A 16513-nucleotide genomic window follows, 5' to 3' on the forward strand; every position below is an offset into this window, starting at 1 on the left:
ATTGAGGAAGAGGAAGATGGAAGATGAGAAAAGGGATGGAGGGGATATGCTAAGGAATGAAGAAAAATTCAACATTAGAAGTACTAATGACAAAATCAAAAAAATTGCAAATAAATTAAATATGAAAATAAAACAAAAGCTAATAGTTAAAAGAACCTCATTCATTTGTGTAATGCTCCCTAGGGTATTGGATCCTAGACCTAGACAAAAGTGAGTGATAAAGCACAATCACCAAGAGAAACTCATCTAGACCTCAAGTTATAGGTGTGTTATTATGCACAATATCCAACAAAGGCTTGTCAATCTCTCCTGGGCTCTTGAAGTTTGGTAGTAGCCACCATTAATGAGATTTTATTGACCGCATTGGAATTGTACTATCTACAATCTTTCCCTCAACACTACAAATCCACCATAAATAACCAAAAACATAAGGCATCACAAAGGCATTCTTGAGTCCTCTACAATCAATTGTCTTCAACCTTCATAAGCATGCAAAACTTTAAGAGGAAAATAGTCCATTCAACAAGAAAAAGACGTGAACAAAAAGAGACAATTTCATCTTTCATCAAAAAATAGAGGATACCTGATTACAACTTCAACCAATAGCTATGTAGAAATGCAACCAATGGGAAGAAAGGATTTTTGTATAATTATATTCACATTAGCCATGTATACTTCTATGCACATTGTATTCAACTTCAACCATTGCTATGTATACTTCTACTCACATTCCCTCACAATTTGCAAGAGAAATCATTATAGTTTTCTTTAAAATAAGATGATACCATGACTCTAAAATTGAGAAGGCATTACCATGCGAAATGTATATTCAAAGTGAATTTTGATAGAAACAATTCACATCCTTCTTTATGCCTCCTTCAATCCAGCAAATATAAAGGTTTTGACTCTAAAAGAAAAAAAAGTTCCCAAACCATAGTAGGGGCAAATTAATGAATGGACTCTTAGCCAAACTCTCTTTATTACAACTCATCATTATTTTACATTTCATCATCTAAGTACATATGGAACTCGTTACTTCCATCTATCATGTATGCAAATGACAAGCTAAAAGGCATAGGAGAGTAAACAAAACCAATGTTTTCATATTAACTTTATACTAGAGCCTAGGAATAATCATGCTTACATAGTTTTAAAAGAAGTATTCTACGGAAAACCAATCTCATTGAATTCTATGTAATTATAATAAAGCTTTACAATCCTATAATCTTAATCTATAATTATGGTATCCATGGGGCTTGCCTCCACTTTTTAATTTTTGGAGTCATTTATCTCAATGAACGGAGATTGGGTAATGGTAAATAAAAGGCTAGAACTATAATGTTCACACATTTATAGGGGTAATCCATAGATATTTAAATACATGGCATCTTTGTGGATATTTGGGTTAGTTGTGCTTCTATGTTTGGTTTTCCCTTGTTTATCCCTTAGCCATTTACCCAAATGCATAATTTTTAAATTTTGGCTGTGTACAGGTCCTTTGAATCTTCTATATTGTAAAATACTCTAATGGGCATCTGTAGTTCAAATTTGGATAAAATTGGGTGAAAATTGGCCAAGTTATGGTCAATCGGAGCTTTCCTGGATTCCAGGAGCCTTGTCAACCCCCAATGTGATTCCTGGAACTCCAAGAACCCCCAACGTGGTTCTCGGAACTCCAGGAACCCCCGACGGGTTCCTAGTTCTCGGCCAGGCACCAACAGTGAGGAGAAAAGTTCAAAGGTGGAAAAAAGTGCACTGGGCAAAGACTCTGTTTGTTGACAGTTCCCATGGTTCCCAGAGCCATGGGAACCCCCCCCAATTGGTTCCAAGTTCCTATTTGGGGTCCGACCCCTGACAAGGCGAAGTGAACAGAGGCACAGGAAGAGACAAAGAACCAACGGATAACTCTGCAAATTGAACCTGAAAATGGATCCCCACCATACTGAAAATAGTTTATAGGATTCAGAGCAAAGAATTCCTGAGAAAGACAATTATCCTCAAAGTTTCTAGTTCCTTATGCCAAAAGAAAAATCAAGAACTCCCATTCATAAAAGAGCTGAAAAATACCATAATTTTACAAAAGAGCTAAATAACAACCAACCCAATAATATTAAATAAAAGATAGCAGGAAATCAAGTAAAAGTGAAGAGTACAAAACTAAACACCAATGTTAAACAAAAAAATCAGTGTGACAAGTTATCCTCCTTGCTAAACATTTGTCAAGAGCCAGTGTATTTTATTACACTAGAAAAGTTATTATTCATTACTCATCCCGACAACTCCAAATATATAAAATTTCAAGGAAAGCTCTATAAGACATAATTTTGACTGTTAATAAAATTAAATAAATGGAAATCTCTCTACATAAGATTTCGCACCATACAAGAAACTCTATCGAAGGTTAAGATGTACTCCAAGGCACAGCTTATCCATTCAACAAGCAAAAATAATCCAAAACTGTTATTTGATACAAATCTGCTGTTGAAAAATAGAAAAAGCACTGACAAGCAATTATCCTGAAATCATCAGAATCATTGAAGAAGTTTTATGCCACAAGAGTGCTGGCTGTGGCAGATTCGCTGTAAAAATATATTTCAAATGCAAATTAGACAAAGGATTCCACAAAGCATGCATAGATTTCAGAATAGAAACAGTTCAGAGAACTAAAAAAAATTGTCGTCGTTATCATAAAAATTGCAGAGAAGCAAAAATGGAGTTCAAGGCTTTCGTTGTGAAAATACTGTTACAAATGAATTAATTCACCAAAATAACAAAAGGTAAAATCTAAAGAGTCAAGGACCTTATCGTATGAAACTTGAACAAACAAGGCACTTCAATCTCAAAAAAAAAGAGCAGAGCCAATATAGCCACCAACAACTACCCTAATGAACGGTACATGAGAGATTTGATATCATTTAATAGCCTAAATGCATCAAAATGCGTAAAATAATCAAAGTATAATCTATAATTCCCCTGTCAATGGGATAAGTAGGTATAGGGACTTCTCCACATCTCCTTCAAACAACAAGAACAAGAAGGAAATAATGTTGACAAATTCATTGCAGATGGATTGGTGCAATTTTAAATCTGGGGCTGTTATTAAAACCTTTATCAGTTTCCCTGACACACTATTGACACAGTGTAGCAAAACTGTAAATGTGAACCAATTACTCAAGTTTAAACAGGCCAAAATTAGTAAGCAAAAAAAAAGTTACATTTTAAAAAATTGACGAAAAAATGATTTGCTTATTTCATGTCCTGGATGTGTAATAATAAAAAAAAACATAATACATAAAAAATGCCAATGAAAAATAGTTAAAAAACAATGTGTAGGTTTCAAAAATTCCTGTTTTACTTTTACCTTAAAGAGTAATGCAAAAAAGACAGGACTGGTCCTAATAGATCAAGCCATACTATCTTAGGGCCAGCCCTATGTATTTTTTACCTAAACCCTTGTTACGGTGTAAATAACAAAAGTAACTCCCTATAAGGCTTAGTATTTAACTTTAAAAATAAATTAAAGTTTTATAAAAAAAAAATATAATAACCCTAAATCCTAAATTAAATATTTTCAGACTACTTGTTCTGTATGTTCAAGTGTTCCATAAGGACTTGGGGATTTGGTGGGGATGTCAACCTCTTTTCAGAGGCTGGACAGATTGCACCACTTCATATGTCCAAATTTTATAATAAAATATTTTTTAACCAAAAACACGTCAAAAAGACAAAAAGTTAAAAGGCGGATGATTGTCATTATAAATTCAGCACATTGCATTTACTTTTCAAATTTCACCTTCCTTTAGTTTGTTTAAGTTGTTTTTTAATAGCAGCCCCCAGCCATCCACAAAATTCAGAACAATTTATGCCATCCCCAAAACCACAGCCCCTCATCTCTCTGTCCCGGAAATTCAGAAATACACTGATATTTTTCCACCTCTAAATATAAAACTGAGCCCAAAAACTTCAAAACCACTTTTTTAAAGACTTGGGAAACGGCTTAGCAAATGAAGCGGGTTTGCAAGACAAAATATTTCTCCACCAATACTACAATTATCATACTCTTGGGAGGGCCAAATAAATATGCATTTAGCTTTAGTTCTGAAGGTTTCAGTTGGGCAGGAAATATGTGGATTTTGTTTAGTTTGTGTCTTCAAACAAACAAGTAGATATTTGATACGGTCTATACTTATAGTAATCCTAATGATAATACAAATAATCTAATTTTGATAAGAATGGGTAACTGTAGTCCTTTGCTTTTTAACTCAGATCAGGAATTTATAGCTCTATTTTCTCATGGGTCTGATTGGTTTAAGGACTTCAGGTACACTCTTCTTGTTTTGGGAAGGGTACTTAATAATAGAAAGCATTTCTGCTTGGCAGTGAAAAAAAATCATATTAAGGCCTGTACTCTTGGAAACATCAAACATATCCCATGACATTCCAAAGGTTCTCTGGATTAAACTAACAAACATACTTACAGGACTCAGACTCAGCAGGCTGATTTTTGAGTTGAACTCAGTCTCGACATTCAAATTAGTGAAGACTCAGCAAATTTAAAAACCAGACTTAAAGCTTTTACCATGCACCCTTCAATAAATCAACTTTAAAGACGTAATAAAACTATCAATTAGAAGCTGCTTTAATGACATACACAGGTATAGATTGATCTGATGAGTACAAAAGTGGATTTGAGTTGAAGGAAACAACATTTTTTAATATATAAATATTCTTTAAGTGTTTTAGGTGTACTATGATAGAGAAAAACTTGTATCACTTGGCCCAACATCACTAGCTCTATGTGGGGTTCTTGCACTTGTATCTCAGACAAGCCTGCAATGTTGCTAGAAGCATAGGAGCATTACTAAGGATCAGGATTAGATTGACAAACCAAAGTATAAATCTGTGTTGCATGGGTACCCGTACCCAACCCCCTAGAACGCGTACCGGAGACTGGTACGCGTCTCCCGTACCAGAGACCCGTCAGGAGACGTCTCTACACATAGGAGACTCCACGTCAACAAACCCTCCCGTCTCCACCCTAAATAACACGTGCAAAAGTCAAAAAGTTTGACGCGATGCATGGGCAGAAGCAAAAACCACCGACGTGAGCCCCATTTTCAGACATTTGTATGACATTTTGATTTGACTCATTTCACATTTGTGTACTTAAACTTCAAAGTGAATGTTAATTCTTGTTTTGAAAGTTCTATGTCATTATATTTTCAGATTTTCTATAAATTATTAAATTATATTTTTTTAAAAAATTGGCGTCTCCAAGTTACCCCGTCTCCTATTTTGAAAAAATAACTGTACCGGTACCAGTCTCCAACATCTCTGAGTACCCCCATACCCATGCAACCTTGGTATAAATTAATAAATGTAATTTGATTACTTGAAATTTAATTGGGGAAAAGTTGACAGAAAAAAAAACATTGATTTTCCATCGGACATATCCCATAACCATTTTTATGTTTTGCTTTTGAAAACTAGAGCAAGGATCTGGAAGCTGAAACCCCCAACAGGGTTGAGGGGCAGCCATGCTTCATAATTTTATTGCTTTTTAACCAAGCTCAAAGAATCCAGATGCCACACATACATCAGTTTCAGTTTTTGTGTATTCAAGACAACATATTCTAGCCTATCTTTATCCACATTACCCCAGCTTATCTTATGGATTATATAGATGTCGTCAAATTAGAAAAGTAAGTTATAATGTTTCCTATATTTAGTAGTGTGTGTGGAATTTCTCCATACTGTGAAATTTGAAATCTATAGGTATCTATAGGTCAATAGACAGTTGTGGACCATTAAGGAAGCCAACTAGAGATGTTTAAAAAGCATGCTGTTGGAAGTAGAAGTTAGGGTTTTCATTTTTCCAAATCATGGTCCACAGCCAAGTCTGCATGACAAGACTTGCTGGGTTCGGTGAGTTTGGCAGACTCCACAAGGTTGACCAGACTCACTGGGTACCCAGGTCCTAAGTCTGCTGGCCTCAGCTAGGGTAACCCACTTCAGAACTCAATGAGACTGGGCAAGTCTAGGCAAGTACTATAACTCTGCTGATAAACACTACATATTTGCAAACCTATAATGTTCAAATTGTTTCCAAAAAGAATGTATTAGGTAGATATTTGGATCATAATTATTGACATAGGCGTTTTCCATGTGCTGACCATCATCTTTTGAAGCTCTTCTTTATGACTGAATCGACTCAAAATTTTTAGCCCAATTACATTTTCACATAGATTCTTCATACGTTATCTATCTTAAAGTTGCTTGATATGTGACAACTATAAATGACATTTCCAAATCATGTTATTGAGAGAAATCTGTTCATGAAATGTAAAGCAAACTTTCACAAAATAAAAAGGATATATTGCCACTTACTATTTCCAGACTGGAGGGAGTTTCTTGACTCTTTTGTAGTATCGTGCCAAACGGTGAACCCTACTCTCCACCAAAATCAGCCTGAACTTTGAATCCTTATCCTTACGATTTCTTTCAAGATGCTTACGAACCGCAACAGCTTTTTTAATGAGATGGTACAAGTCTTCCGGTATTTCAGGTGCCAAACCTATTTAAACCAGCTTTCCTTAGATAACCTAGCTTTCAGTAGAGATAAGACAATGTCTATGAAAAAACAGGAAAAAAGATTGAATTTAAAAATTAAAACCACAGCAGACACTCGATATCAAGAACTTCTGAAAAAAAATTGATGCCATGATAAGCTAATTCAATTTAGTGCATACCATGAGCTTTCAAAATACGCAAAATTTTGCTTCCAGTAACACTCTTGACCTGAGCAATACCATGGGAGTCACGAAGTATAACACCAATTTGTGATGGTGTTAACCCCTTCTTGGCAAACTTGCAAATATTTTCTTCAACCTGAAATTAGAAAAGACAAACAGGGTACTGTTATCTCAAAGAGCAAAAACATATGTTGAATAATAATATAATAAACTCTACAAAAATCAATTTTAGAAGACTAGACGTAAAAAATTTGAGATTTCCACAGGTACACATTTTGAGGAATATCACTCAATTCAACTGTGATATATCTAAAAAAAATGAGTACAAAATACAGTTGAATCGAGAGTTATTTGTTGAAACTCTAGAAATTAAATATATGTTGAATTGACCCCTAAATGCTGCTGGAAGAAATCTTTACAACTCTATATAACCTGAGATAATTTGATCCAATCGTCGGATCATTTATAAATAGGAACGCTTAAAGAGGATGATTAGATTCAAAAAGGAGATAATGAGATTCAAATATTTAGAAATCATACTCGACAGTACTAATTAACAGGGAACCAGTAAAAAAAAACACAAAGTTATCTACTCCTAGATCTTGCATTTCTACGCCAACTATTGTTATTATCATATAGGCTGCATCTGCAGCCCAGTTATTAAATAATATGGAAGCCCTTATGATTATCAATCTTTGCAAGTTCTACTGCATGCATTTGATAAACTAGTCATGTCAAGTGATTATCCATGATATTTACAGCAATATATGGGCAATATTAGGCATGCCTATTTTTTGGCTTTTGACTCCTTTTCTAATGATGCATAAACATTAGTGATCAAACAAAAATCAGGAAAACAACTGAAAGTGGGAACAAAATGAGAATGAAAATAAGGAAAAAATCATATTAATATCTAAGATGACAGAGAGATCAATGGCCCTAGCAAAGGCATGTAACAATATCAAAGGAAGTGCATATAGCATTTCCACATGATGGTAAAAGGAAAAAGAAAAGAAGATAGAACATCTACAAATATCACATTTTAGTGCTAGATGTTGCGCAGAGAATGTATGCCAGGAAAAGTCAATTAGAGGAATGTCAAGTAGAGTATAAAATGATGGCTTACTTAGGAGCCCATCCATGTCTGTGAAGTTTTTCTTGCTCAAGACTAAGGTCAATAAAAATATTATCAGCTTCATCTTGTACCTCAAGAGGACTGAAGAGGAGATAACTGCATATTCACTGTGGTGTGTCCCTTCTAGAAACTACTTCCCAGATATAGAAAAATAAATTTCATCTTTCATATTGAAAAAAGGGGAGTATTAAACAAAACAAAATTTCATCTCATGATAAATCAGGAAAATGAAAAAAATGTCTCACAATTTAAGTAAACAAGATAAACAAATGTACTAACCTCTAGGAGTATTCTACCCTGCTTCAATACTAAGATGACTGGATTCAACTGTAATCCGCACTAGGGGGAACCATTGCCCCATTTGAGTACTTCCAGAAAGAATATCTTGGGAGAATATTAGTATTGTTCACAACCTGGAGGACATGCTCAACATAAAGGAAATCTTGGTGCTAAAAGGTATTCATACATTTCACCCATGAAGTACTGACGTAGCTCCTCTAAACGTCATTACAAGAAGAATCCCTTACCTTCTCATAACAAGGAAGAAGACTCAGTCTAGTATCCAAAAATATAATGAAGAGAGAAAGTTTATCTACAGAAATACCTATAATTGAAGAACAAATAAAGTCCAGACAGCAACACTGTTTAGATGAGTTAATTTTAAAATCTTAACATACCAAAATCTGAGAAGAACAGAAGTCTGGATATTGGTGTATCCCATACAATTTGTCTGTAATGCACTGGAATCTATAGAAGTGGGAAAAAAGATGAAAGGGTCTCAAGAAGAAAGGAATGACCTTTGACCTTTGCTTGAACAATACTTTGTGATAAAGTCGCTTTGCAATGCACTAACGATCAATGAATAACTGTTTGAACTCTATCCATACAAGCCCACACGCCATGATTAAGACTATTGCCCCAAATCTCTAAATCAAAAGGAATTGTTGATTTAATAATAGCATCAAAAAACTGTATCTCAGTTACCATTACTTGTAGATGTATAACTGAAAACACTTTGTATTAGTCATACCTCAAATTAGAGTCAAAGTAAAAGAATGTAAGTCCCACTATGAATATTGTGATTTGAAGTCATTAGGGATACATCATCAGGTTAAAGGTCCTTTACAAAAATCTCCGATTCTGATTTCCTTATAAAGTGATTAATTTTGATATGGAATGAGGCAGATGATCATCTTCAAGACACTTGCATCTAGTCGTTATGAATCAAGTTGCACAAAAGTCAAGTGAATCCAGAACAAAAGTAGTTGATAGTTATTACAAATTTACAACTACCAACCTAATCTTCGTGCCCAACATCAATACAAGAATTTTTTTATTTATCTTCATCATTCTAATGTTCCATTTATTAATTGTTTTAATGTTTATGCTTCAAATTATTCATGTCCCCTGTTAAAGGGCTCCTTTACACCTCAGGTTGACTACTAGAATTTAAATGCATGAGTATTTCTCAAGGACAGTTACCATTCATGGCATGCATGCTCAGGTAAGAATGTACAATTGACCATTGCTTAGGTGACGAACAGTTTGCAAACAAGAGAGGTTGGTGGAGTTTGCCTGCAAAGTCAAATTACATAGTTCAAAGGCAGTTGCAACTCATAACATGCAGTAATGTAGGATACAAACATGTTCACCCATTGCTCAAGGTGAGAATACAGTTTGCAAAGAAGATTGGTTGGTGGAGTTTGCATGCATAGCAACACCCTATCAAGAATCTCTCTTCATTCATATTTTGTTGTAATTCCTCAATTATATTGTTGCATTCCTTCAATTTATTTTCCAACTCATTTTTTTTCTTGAATACACCCTATCAAGAATCTATCTTCATTCATATTTTGTTGTAATTCCTCAATTATATTGTTGCATTCCTTCAATTTATTTTCCAACTCATCTTTTTTCTTGAATACATAACTTCTCATGGTCCTTACTCAATACTCTTAATCGAATAAGTTCATTCTTTAGAACTGCTATGGTGCTTTTCATGATTCCCTTACTTTGTATGAGAAAATATGATTCACTTTCCCTAATTTCTCTGGGTGTCACCATGCCTTCTATTTCAGCCTCATTAAATTAGTTAGTTGTGATCAGATCAGTGTGAAGTATGGCTTCCATTTGATTGTTATTAGCCCAAATATTTATCATTTGACTTTTATTAACCCAAACAACCTTATTGGTGAATTTCAAATCAGTTATTGATTCGGTAAGAACCAATATGATGTTTTCTACAAAGGCTTGTCTTCCTCCCCACTTAGTCAAAAGGTAAAACATAGACGCAATATACTTATGCACTATAGATGATATTATCTGCCTTGGAATAGTGGTAAATTCAAATTCCTCTTCTCCTTTCCCAAAGATAACAAAAAGATTTTCACTCCACAACAGAGTCCTTTGGTAGATAAGTGGTAGGAATATATTCTTCTTATTATAATCCAATGAACTAACTTCCCTCTTTCATATGAACTTACATGCACTAGTGTGAGTTTTATGGGGGAACGTCACAAAGGTTCCATCCAATGAATACCATACTAAGAAGATGGGAAATATTGTATCATGACCGTTTCCCATAGCAGATAGGAAGCTTTCACAAGTTATTCCTTGCTTACAAAGATCCATTCTTATGTGTCATGCTCTCTCAAGTGGTTCTGCTAGGTGTTTGTTATGAAACGATATGCTTTGCTTAACCCAAGAACTATAAAAATTCTGCTCACTCATATATATAGCATTATATTTTTGCCTTGAAAAAGGACAAGAAAGATTGGCTCGATCATATTGAATGAGATCATTCGTTGTCATGATCCTCATTTCATTTTCACCAAAGATCCTAGACAATGAATACAAACTCTTTATTGTCATTGCTGACGTCCAAAACAATAGCAAAATGTTGCATCTTTCGTCATGATGAATTATGGGAATGTTGTGAATACCAAGATCCCACTCCTTTGTGCACTGCCAATTTTGTATTTGAGCAAAGGGATCTAGATGTCCTTCACTGCAGGTTATATCTTTCAATTCAATTAGCATCAAGCTCCCCGGGGTGACTTTTTAACTTCAAGTGTTATGGATGACAACATGGTGAATGCATCCATTGTTCTTCAATGTCAATATTGGTCTCTCCAAGAGGTGAACCAAAAGTCTCCTTCTCATGACTACAAACTAACACATCAACAAGCTCACCGGTCTTGGAAAAAGGGGCTTCAAATGTCCCCTAGTCAACTTATCATCATGGAGTTTTCTTGATGAACTTGCAATTCCCCCTCATGGGGGTCAATCTTAGATGCATAACTAATATCTTGCACATCATCATCATGTGGTCCAATCATTTCCATACCTTGCAAATCATTTTTACATGGATCAATTACTTTCATACCTGAAAATAGGATGGATGTTTCTTGGATACCATTTGCAATTATTGACACATCTTTGAGACACAATATTGGCTCTTCTTATTCTTTGGTTTTAGCAACTTCTCCTTACCAACCTTTATCTTTTACCATAACCGGTCAAGAAAGAATAAAACTGTGATTCTAATTCTTGTTGAAATGTGGCGACTGATCAGCAAAGTACTGTACACTCAGCACGTATCCTCACCGGGGTCCGGGGCCGGGCTGGGCCCCGGGCAGGGGTTCAGGGGCAGCAACCCCCGAGAAAAGTGGAGATTCGGGGGCGGCAGCCCCTGAGAAAAAAAAATTTTGTCGTTTTTCGTTGATGAAAACCGACATTTTAATAAACCCTAAAAAGGCCGACTTTGTTTGTTGCCCTAAAAACACATGTTATAAGCAGCTAGGATGCTTAAGGCATTGTAAGGTTGATGTACTATTTTTGCTGGATAATAAGAAAGATTGGATGACTGCGTATGGTGGACGTAACCCATTCTGGGTGAACCACATTAAATCTCTGTGTTATCTGTGTCCTGTTTTATTTCTTTATCTTTTGTATTTAAATCTGCATATAATTGTTAGTTCATATTTGCTTCGGATCTGCTTGAAACCCTAACAATTCTAACTTCTCTTCTGCTATAATTAATGATTTTCTTGGATCTTACTCATTGATCTCTTGCTTGGCCAGCTTTCTTATGTATTCATATAGACCTCTTTTGTTGGGATATTGGTACCCAAATGCCTCTAGGTTCCAATTACTCATCAAAGGGAAGTTGGAACAAAATATTTTGCACGATCAAACAAACTTTGATATTGGTCAACATTTTGGGGGGCCTCAAGTTTGTACAATAACTCTTGAATAAGGTCCATATCTTCTTCCCTTTGTCGACCTTCAATTCTCTTTGACTAGAATGCATCCGTCATTTTAGCTTTACCCCTTTCGCTGGCAGGATTGCTGCTCTGATGCCATTTGTAATGTCTCATTCTAGAACATTTATAATTTTTGCCTTTAAACAATAACTCTTAAAAGATAGTTGCATTATATTTATTGATATAAATATGAATTTATCTAAAATTGTGAATTTTATTATAATATTCAGATTTATAGCTTATGACATAATTCTGAAAATAGAACTTCTGCTATAATTCTCCTTCCAATTTGCAGATATTCTCCTTGAATGATCGTCCCTAATATCTACCCAAGTTAGGGGTTTTCGTCCACCAACTTGTTAAAAGAAATTAAAGGGTTTTGTCCTTAAAATCTCTCAATTTTCCTTGGAGGGGTTTCATCCTCTTTGACTGTAATATTCACTTGCAATAAGTCATAATAATCATTCATAAACTTGATGCCTTTTTCTCCTAGATCCACCTTCCTTATTAACCCTACATAGGTCTTTTGACCATTCAGAACTTGACTTTAGTTAGTGTTTCCTAATCATTTAATGAGCGATTCTTTAAACATCTTCTACCTTGTACTCTTCTCCCAAGCACTTTTTTTTCTAAATGACCTAATCTCTTTTCATTTGCTATATTGTGTCTTCTAGTGCCTAGACAATGTTTACCTTTGTCTTTATTATGGCTGAGGTGGTTTGTCTAATTTAGCACCATATTTAATTTCTTTTGTTTTCCTTAGCAAATTCCTCTCCTATGGCTGGATTAGATTCATGTTGTAATGGTGCGCTTTTATTTTTCCTTAAGACCCATGGGAGATGATGAGGGAGCGTTGGGCTAATCTTGTTCTGACTTCAAGGAGGGGATATTACAGTATACATATATTACTATATATGAGCCTACCTATTTATACACATGAAAAAAATATGCATGAATATGTTTGTGTTTTTATGTATGGGCATGTGTATGCGTATGTGTATAAAAATATGTAAGTAGATATTTTAAGAAAATATATAAAATGATGCAATGCATATATAAACATGTATGCATCCAGTATGCATAAAGACCATATAATTAACAATGCCAAAGTTATAAACAAATCTGAAAACATGCACATAAGAGCACCTAAGAGCCCAAATCTAAATACCAGACCAAGTAAATCAGCAGAGAAATTAAGAAAAAAAGAAAACTAAAGGAGAAGGCTAAGACCACATGCTAGAAACACAAGTAAATTACTAGTAGAGTGAATTTATATGATATTTTGTAAATTCAAAGCGTAGAATTTCAACATCTGCAGCATTATTGGTTTGGAATTTACAGATGCCTTCGGAGAATGTCTGTAATTAAAAACAAGGCCAAGAGGACAGTTGCATGTAGAACTGACAAGAAAATCATTTGACACTTCATGAACAGGATCTTAATGTTGCTATATAAGAACAGAGATTTACACTGCAGTAGAACTCTCCAAAAAGATATATGTGTTTCTTAAGAGCTTGAAGTAATTCGAATTTGCTAGAATGAATCTCAAAACAATAATAATAATAATAATAACCCACTCCGAGAGCTAATGAGAGATTCATTAGTCTCATTAAGATGCATTTTCGAGATGATTTTATTGATCTCGTTCAGACTCTTTTCAAAAAAACCAATGCTGAAGTGTGAATGCGAGAAGAATTATGTGAAAATAAAAACAAATAACCCACTTTGAAGGCAAATGAGAATTTTATTCATACCCTTTCGAAACATTTTCAAATTAATTGTTTGGATCTTATTTGAAGTCTTTGGGTAGTTCAATTGACAATGAAATAAAGTAAATGCAAAATGAATCAAAGCAAACTTAAACTGAACTAATTTTTTTTTACATAAAAGTGTTAGATCCATTAAAGAAACTGTTTTTGAAGAAATGGTAGGACCCCCCAACTCAAACTGTATTAAGAAACAGTATGAAAGATTGAACAGATTAAAAGGTAGTATCAAAATCTCTTAAAAAATTCAATTATAAAGGACATTTAGAACCGTTTTAAGACTTACATCTTGCGAAGAAGTCTTGAGCCAACTTGGTGGGGTTCTCTTGTAAGGCAGAGCCGAAGAGGAAATACCTTTTCTGCTCAAAAGTCACAAGTAAAACCCATTTAACAACCTTACATTGATGTTAATTTCATTGCAAAACAGGTTGGCCAATAAAACCCGTTTAAAATCTTCATATTAATATTATTTTCATCGTATAACAGGTTGGTAAAAACATACCCGCGACTGTGCATGCGCCCCATGATGACAGAGACGACCGATCAGAGAAGATATTACAATATAGACGCTTGAGCTATTAGGTTTGGGCTTTACGATTACTCTTGGCACTTCATATCAATGACCAAATCTCCAATATAATTTGCCCTAGTCATTTTAAATGCTTCTGTTCATTTAGTATCCAACCCAAATATCTTAAGCAGGTTACACGTGACTGCTGAGTTAATTTTATTAGTAGTGGTTACTTTATTTTTTTAGGGAATTTTTTAAAAAAAAAATTAGTGATCTTGTGATTTAATTTTTATTTTTTTAAGCAATTTTGTGAATTTTTTGGAAAAATTATATATTGATTTATTTTTTAATATATGTAATAAGGTTGTGTATGTTTTATAAAAATTTAATAAATTAAAAGAAATCATCAATTGAAAGAGAATTAATATATTTGAAGAGTTTTTTTCTAGTAATATAATATAATATGTAATAATAAATGAAACATATAAATAATATTATAAAAAATATTAACAATGTTATTTATATTTTAATATAAATGAACACAAATATATTTAGTTTGATTAAATTTCACAAACATAAAATATGAAATATTCATTTTTCAAAGTCCAAAATAATATATTCTATAATATTTCAAGATTGAAAGAAAATATCTCAAAGAAAGTAAGAAATATATGTTAAATAAAGTTGGAGGTAAAAATCCACTTTTTTTTTCCTTACTTTTATTTTTCAACAAAACAAGGGTTTAGAACAAGAAAAGAGAAAAATATAATTATGAAAATAAATAATTACTTTTACAATTAAGTTCTAAGGATTCCATAAAACTACCTTGAAATTTTTAACATTGTCAGTCTCCAAAAACTCCAATACAATTAGATCCAAAAATATTTTCTAACCAAATAGATTAAATTCAATCAATTGAAAGATTAGAATAATGCGGGGCAAAAAGTTGTATACAAGCAAAAGAGATTTTCATAAGAAATGAACATAGTTTAAATACTATGCAATTGACTCAAAACATGCTTTATATCACAACATCTAAGAACTATGCATTCTTTATAAAACTCTCTTGGAATTAAATTTTTGAAATAGCCTTCTTATGACTTCAAAGGTGAACATGGATACTCCATTAGAGGAATCCAACATATTGTTGCCAATTTACTTCTACTAGGAGCTTACTTTGTCCAATAAAGTAACAAAATTTGTATAAGAGAAATTTGTGTCTTAATATGGAATACAAAAAACACACGATAATTTGCTTCTAGTAGGAGCTTACTTTGTCCAGTAAAGCAACAATTTTTATTTTTTTTATTTTTTTTGTAATAAGGTTTAGATTTTATTAAAGTCGGGGTTTTGGTCTAGTCCAAACTAGGTGTGGCTACAAACAAGGAGCCACCTCCTTATGCATAAATCTCACAATAAAAAAGAACCATTAATGGGTCAGACTAAAATAAACCTAGGAAGTCATATCTTTAGAATGAGAACACAAAATCATATGACAATACCCATCTTGCTTTTATCTTCTCTCATGTTTCCCTTTCACCACACACCAACCCTCTTCCAACTTCTCCCTACCAAGCATACCCAAACCTGCATAATATTGGGCTTCCATTATCCTATCTCGTAGAGGTTTAATTTCTTTAGTCTTCAAACCCCTGGGGCGTCAAAGAAATTGTCCCACCTTTCATCTACATATCATGACCAACATTAGCATTGATCACATCATGATTCCCCTTCCCATCAAAGACCCTAGAAGGAGGGGGGTCCATGGTCGATTCCATGGAACCAATATCCATACAACTTGGGGCAAGTGATTCATTCTCAGAATGCTCAATTTCTTTTTCCACTGAGTAGTGGCTAGCAGAAACCTCTTTCCACCAGGACACAATCTTCACCTCTTTGTTTGACACATTGTGCAGCAACATGTCTGATCTGAAAGCATCTCCCACATCTGAAAGGGGTCCCCTCTTATTCCACTGACTGCTCCCAACACCCTTTCGATGATTTTATGGAGATGTCTTCCGGAAACTCCTTAGATACATCCACCTCCACCAGAATCTGAGCGTAAGTATAATGTAGAAGATTAG

The 16513-nt window shown here is 34.1% G+C and overlaps 1 protein-coding gene across 1 annotated transcript; it reads right to left on the minus strand.

Annotated features, from left to right (window-relative positions):
- Positions 1–2150: 2150 nt before the first annotated feature.
- Positions 2151–14584, minus strand: LOC131048425 (small ribosomal subunit protein uS15). Its single transcript, XM_057982382.2, has 5 exons — positions 14421–14584; positions 14205–14277; positions 6750–6888; positions 6388–6574; positions 2151–2579 (listed from the first exon to the last, which is right to left on the minus strand). Exons 1-5 carry the CDS (start codon positions 14441–14443, stop codon positions 2546–2548), a joined length of 456 nt encoding a protein of 151 aa, XP_057838365.1. The 5' UTR covers positions 14444–14584; the 3' UTR covers positions 2151–2545.
- Positions 14585–16513: the final 1929 nt, after the last annotated feature.

Source organism: Cryptomeria japonica, chromosome 8, assembly GCF_030272615.1.
Source record: "Cryptomeria japonica chromosome 8, Sugi_1.0, whole genome shotgun sequence".
Lineage (NCBI taxonomy): Eukaryota > Viridiplantae > Streptophyta > Pinopsida > Cupressales > Cupressaceae > Cryptomeria > Cryptomeria japonica.

What these genes read in the sequence shown, in the direction of transcription:
- LOC131048425 (XM_057982382.2), bottom strand. Translation starts at nt 14,443, where the DNA reads ATGGGGCGCATGCACAGTCGCGG. An exon ending in GGGCGCATGCACAGTCGCGG is followed by an intron (nt 14,278 to 14,420) that starts GTATGTTTTTAC and finishes ACTTTTGAGCAG; the next exon opens with AAAAGGTATTTCCTCTTCGG. An exon ending in GCGTATTTTGAAAGCTCATG is followed by an intron (nt 6,575 to 6,749) that starts GTATGCACTAAA and finishes TGGTTTAAATAG; the next exon opens with GTTTGGCACCTGAAATACCG.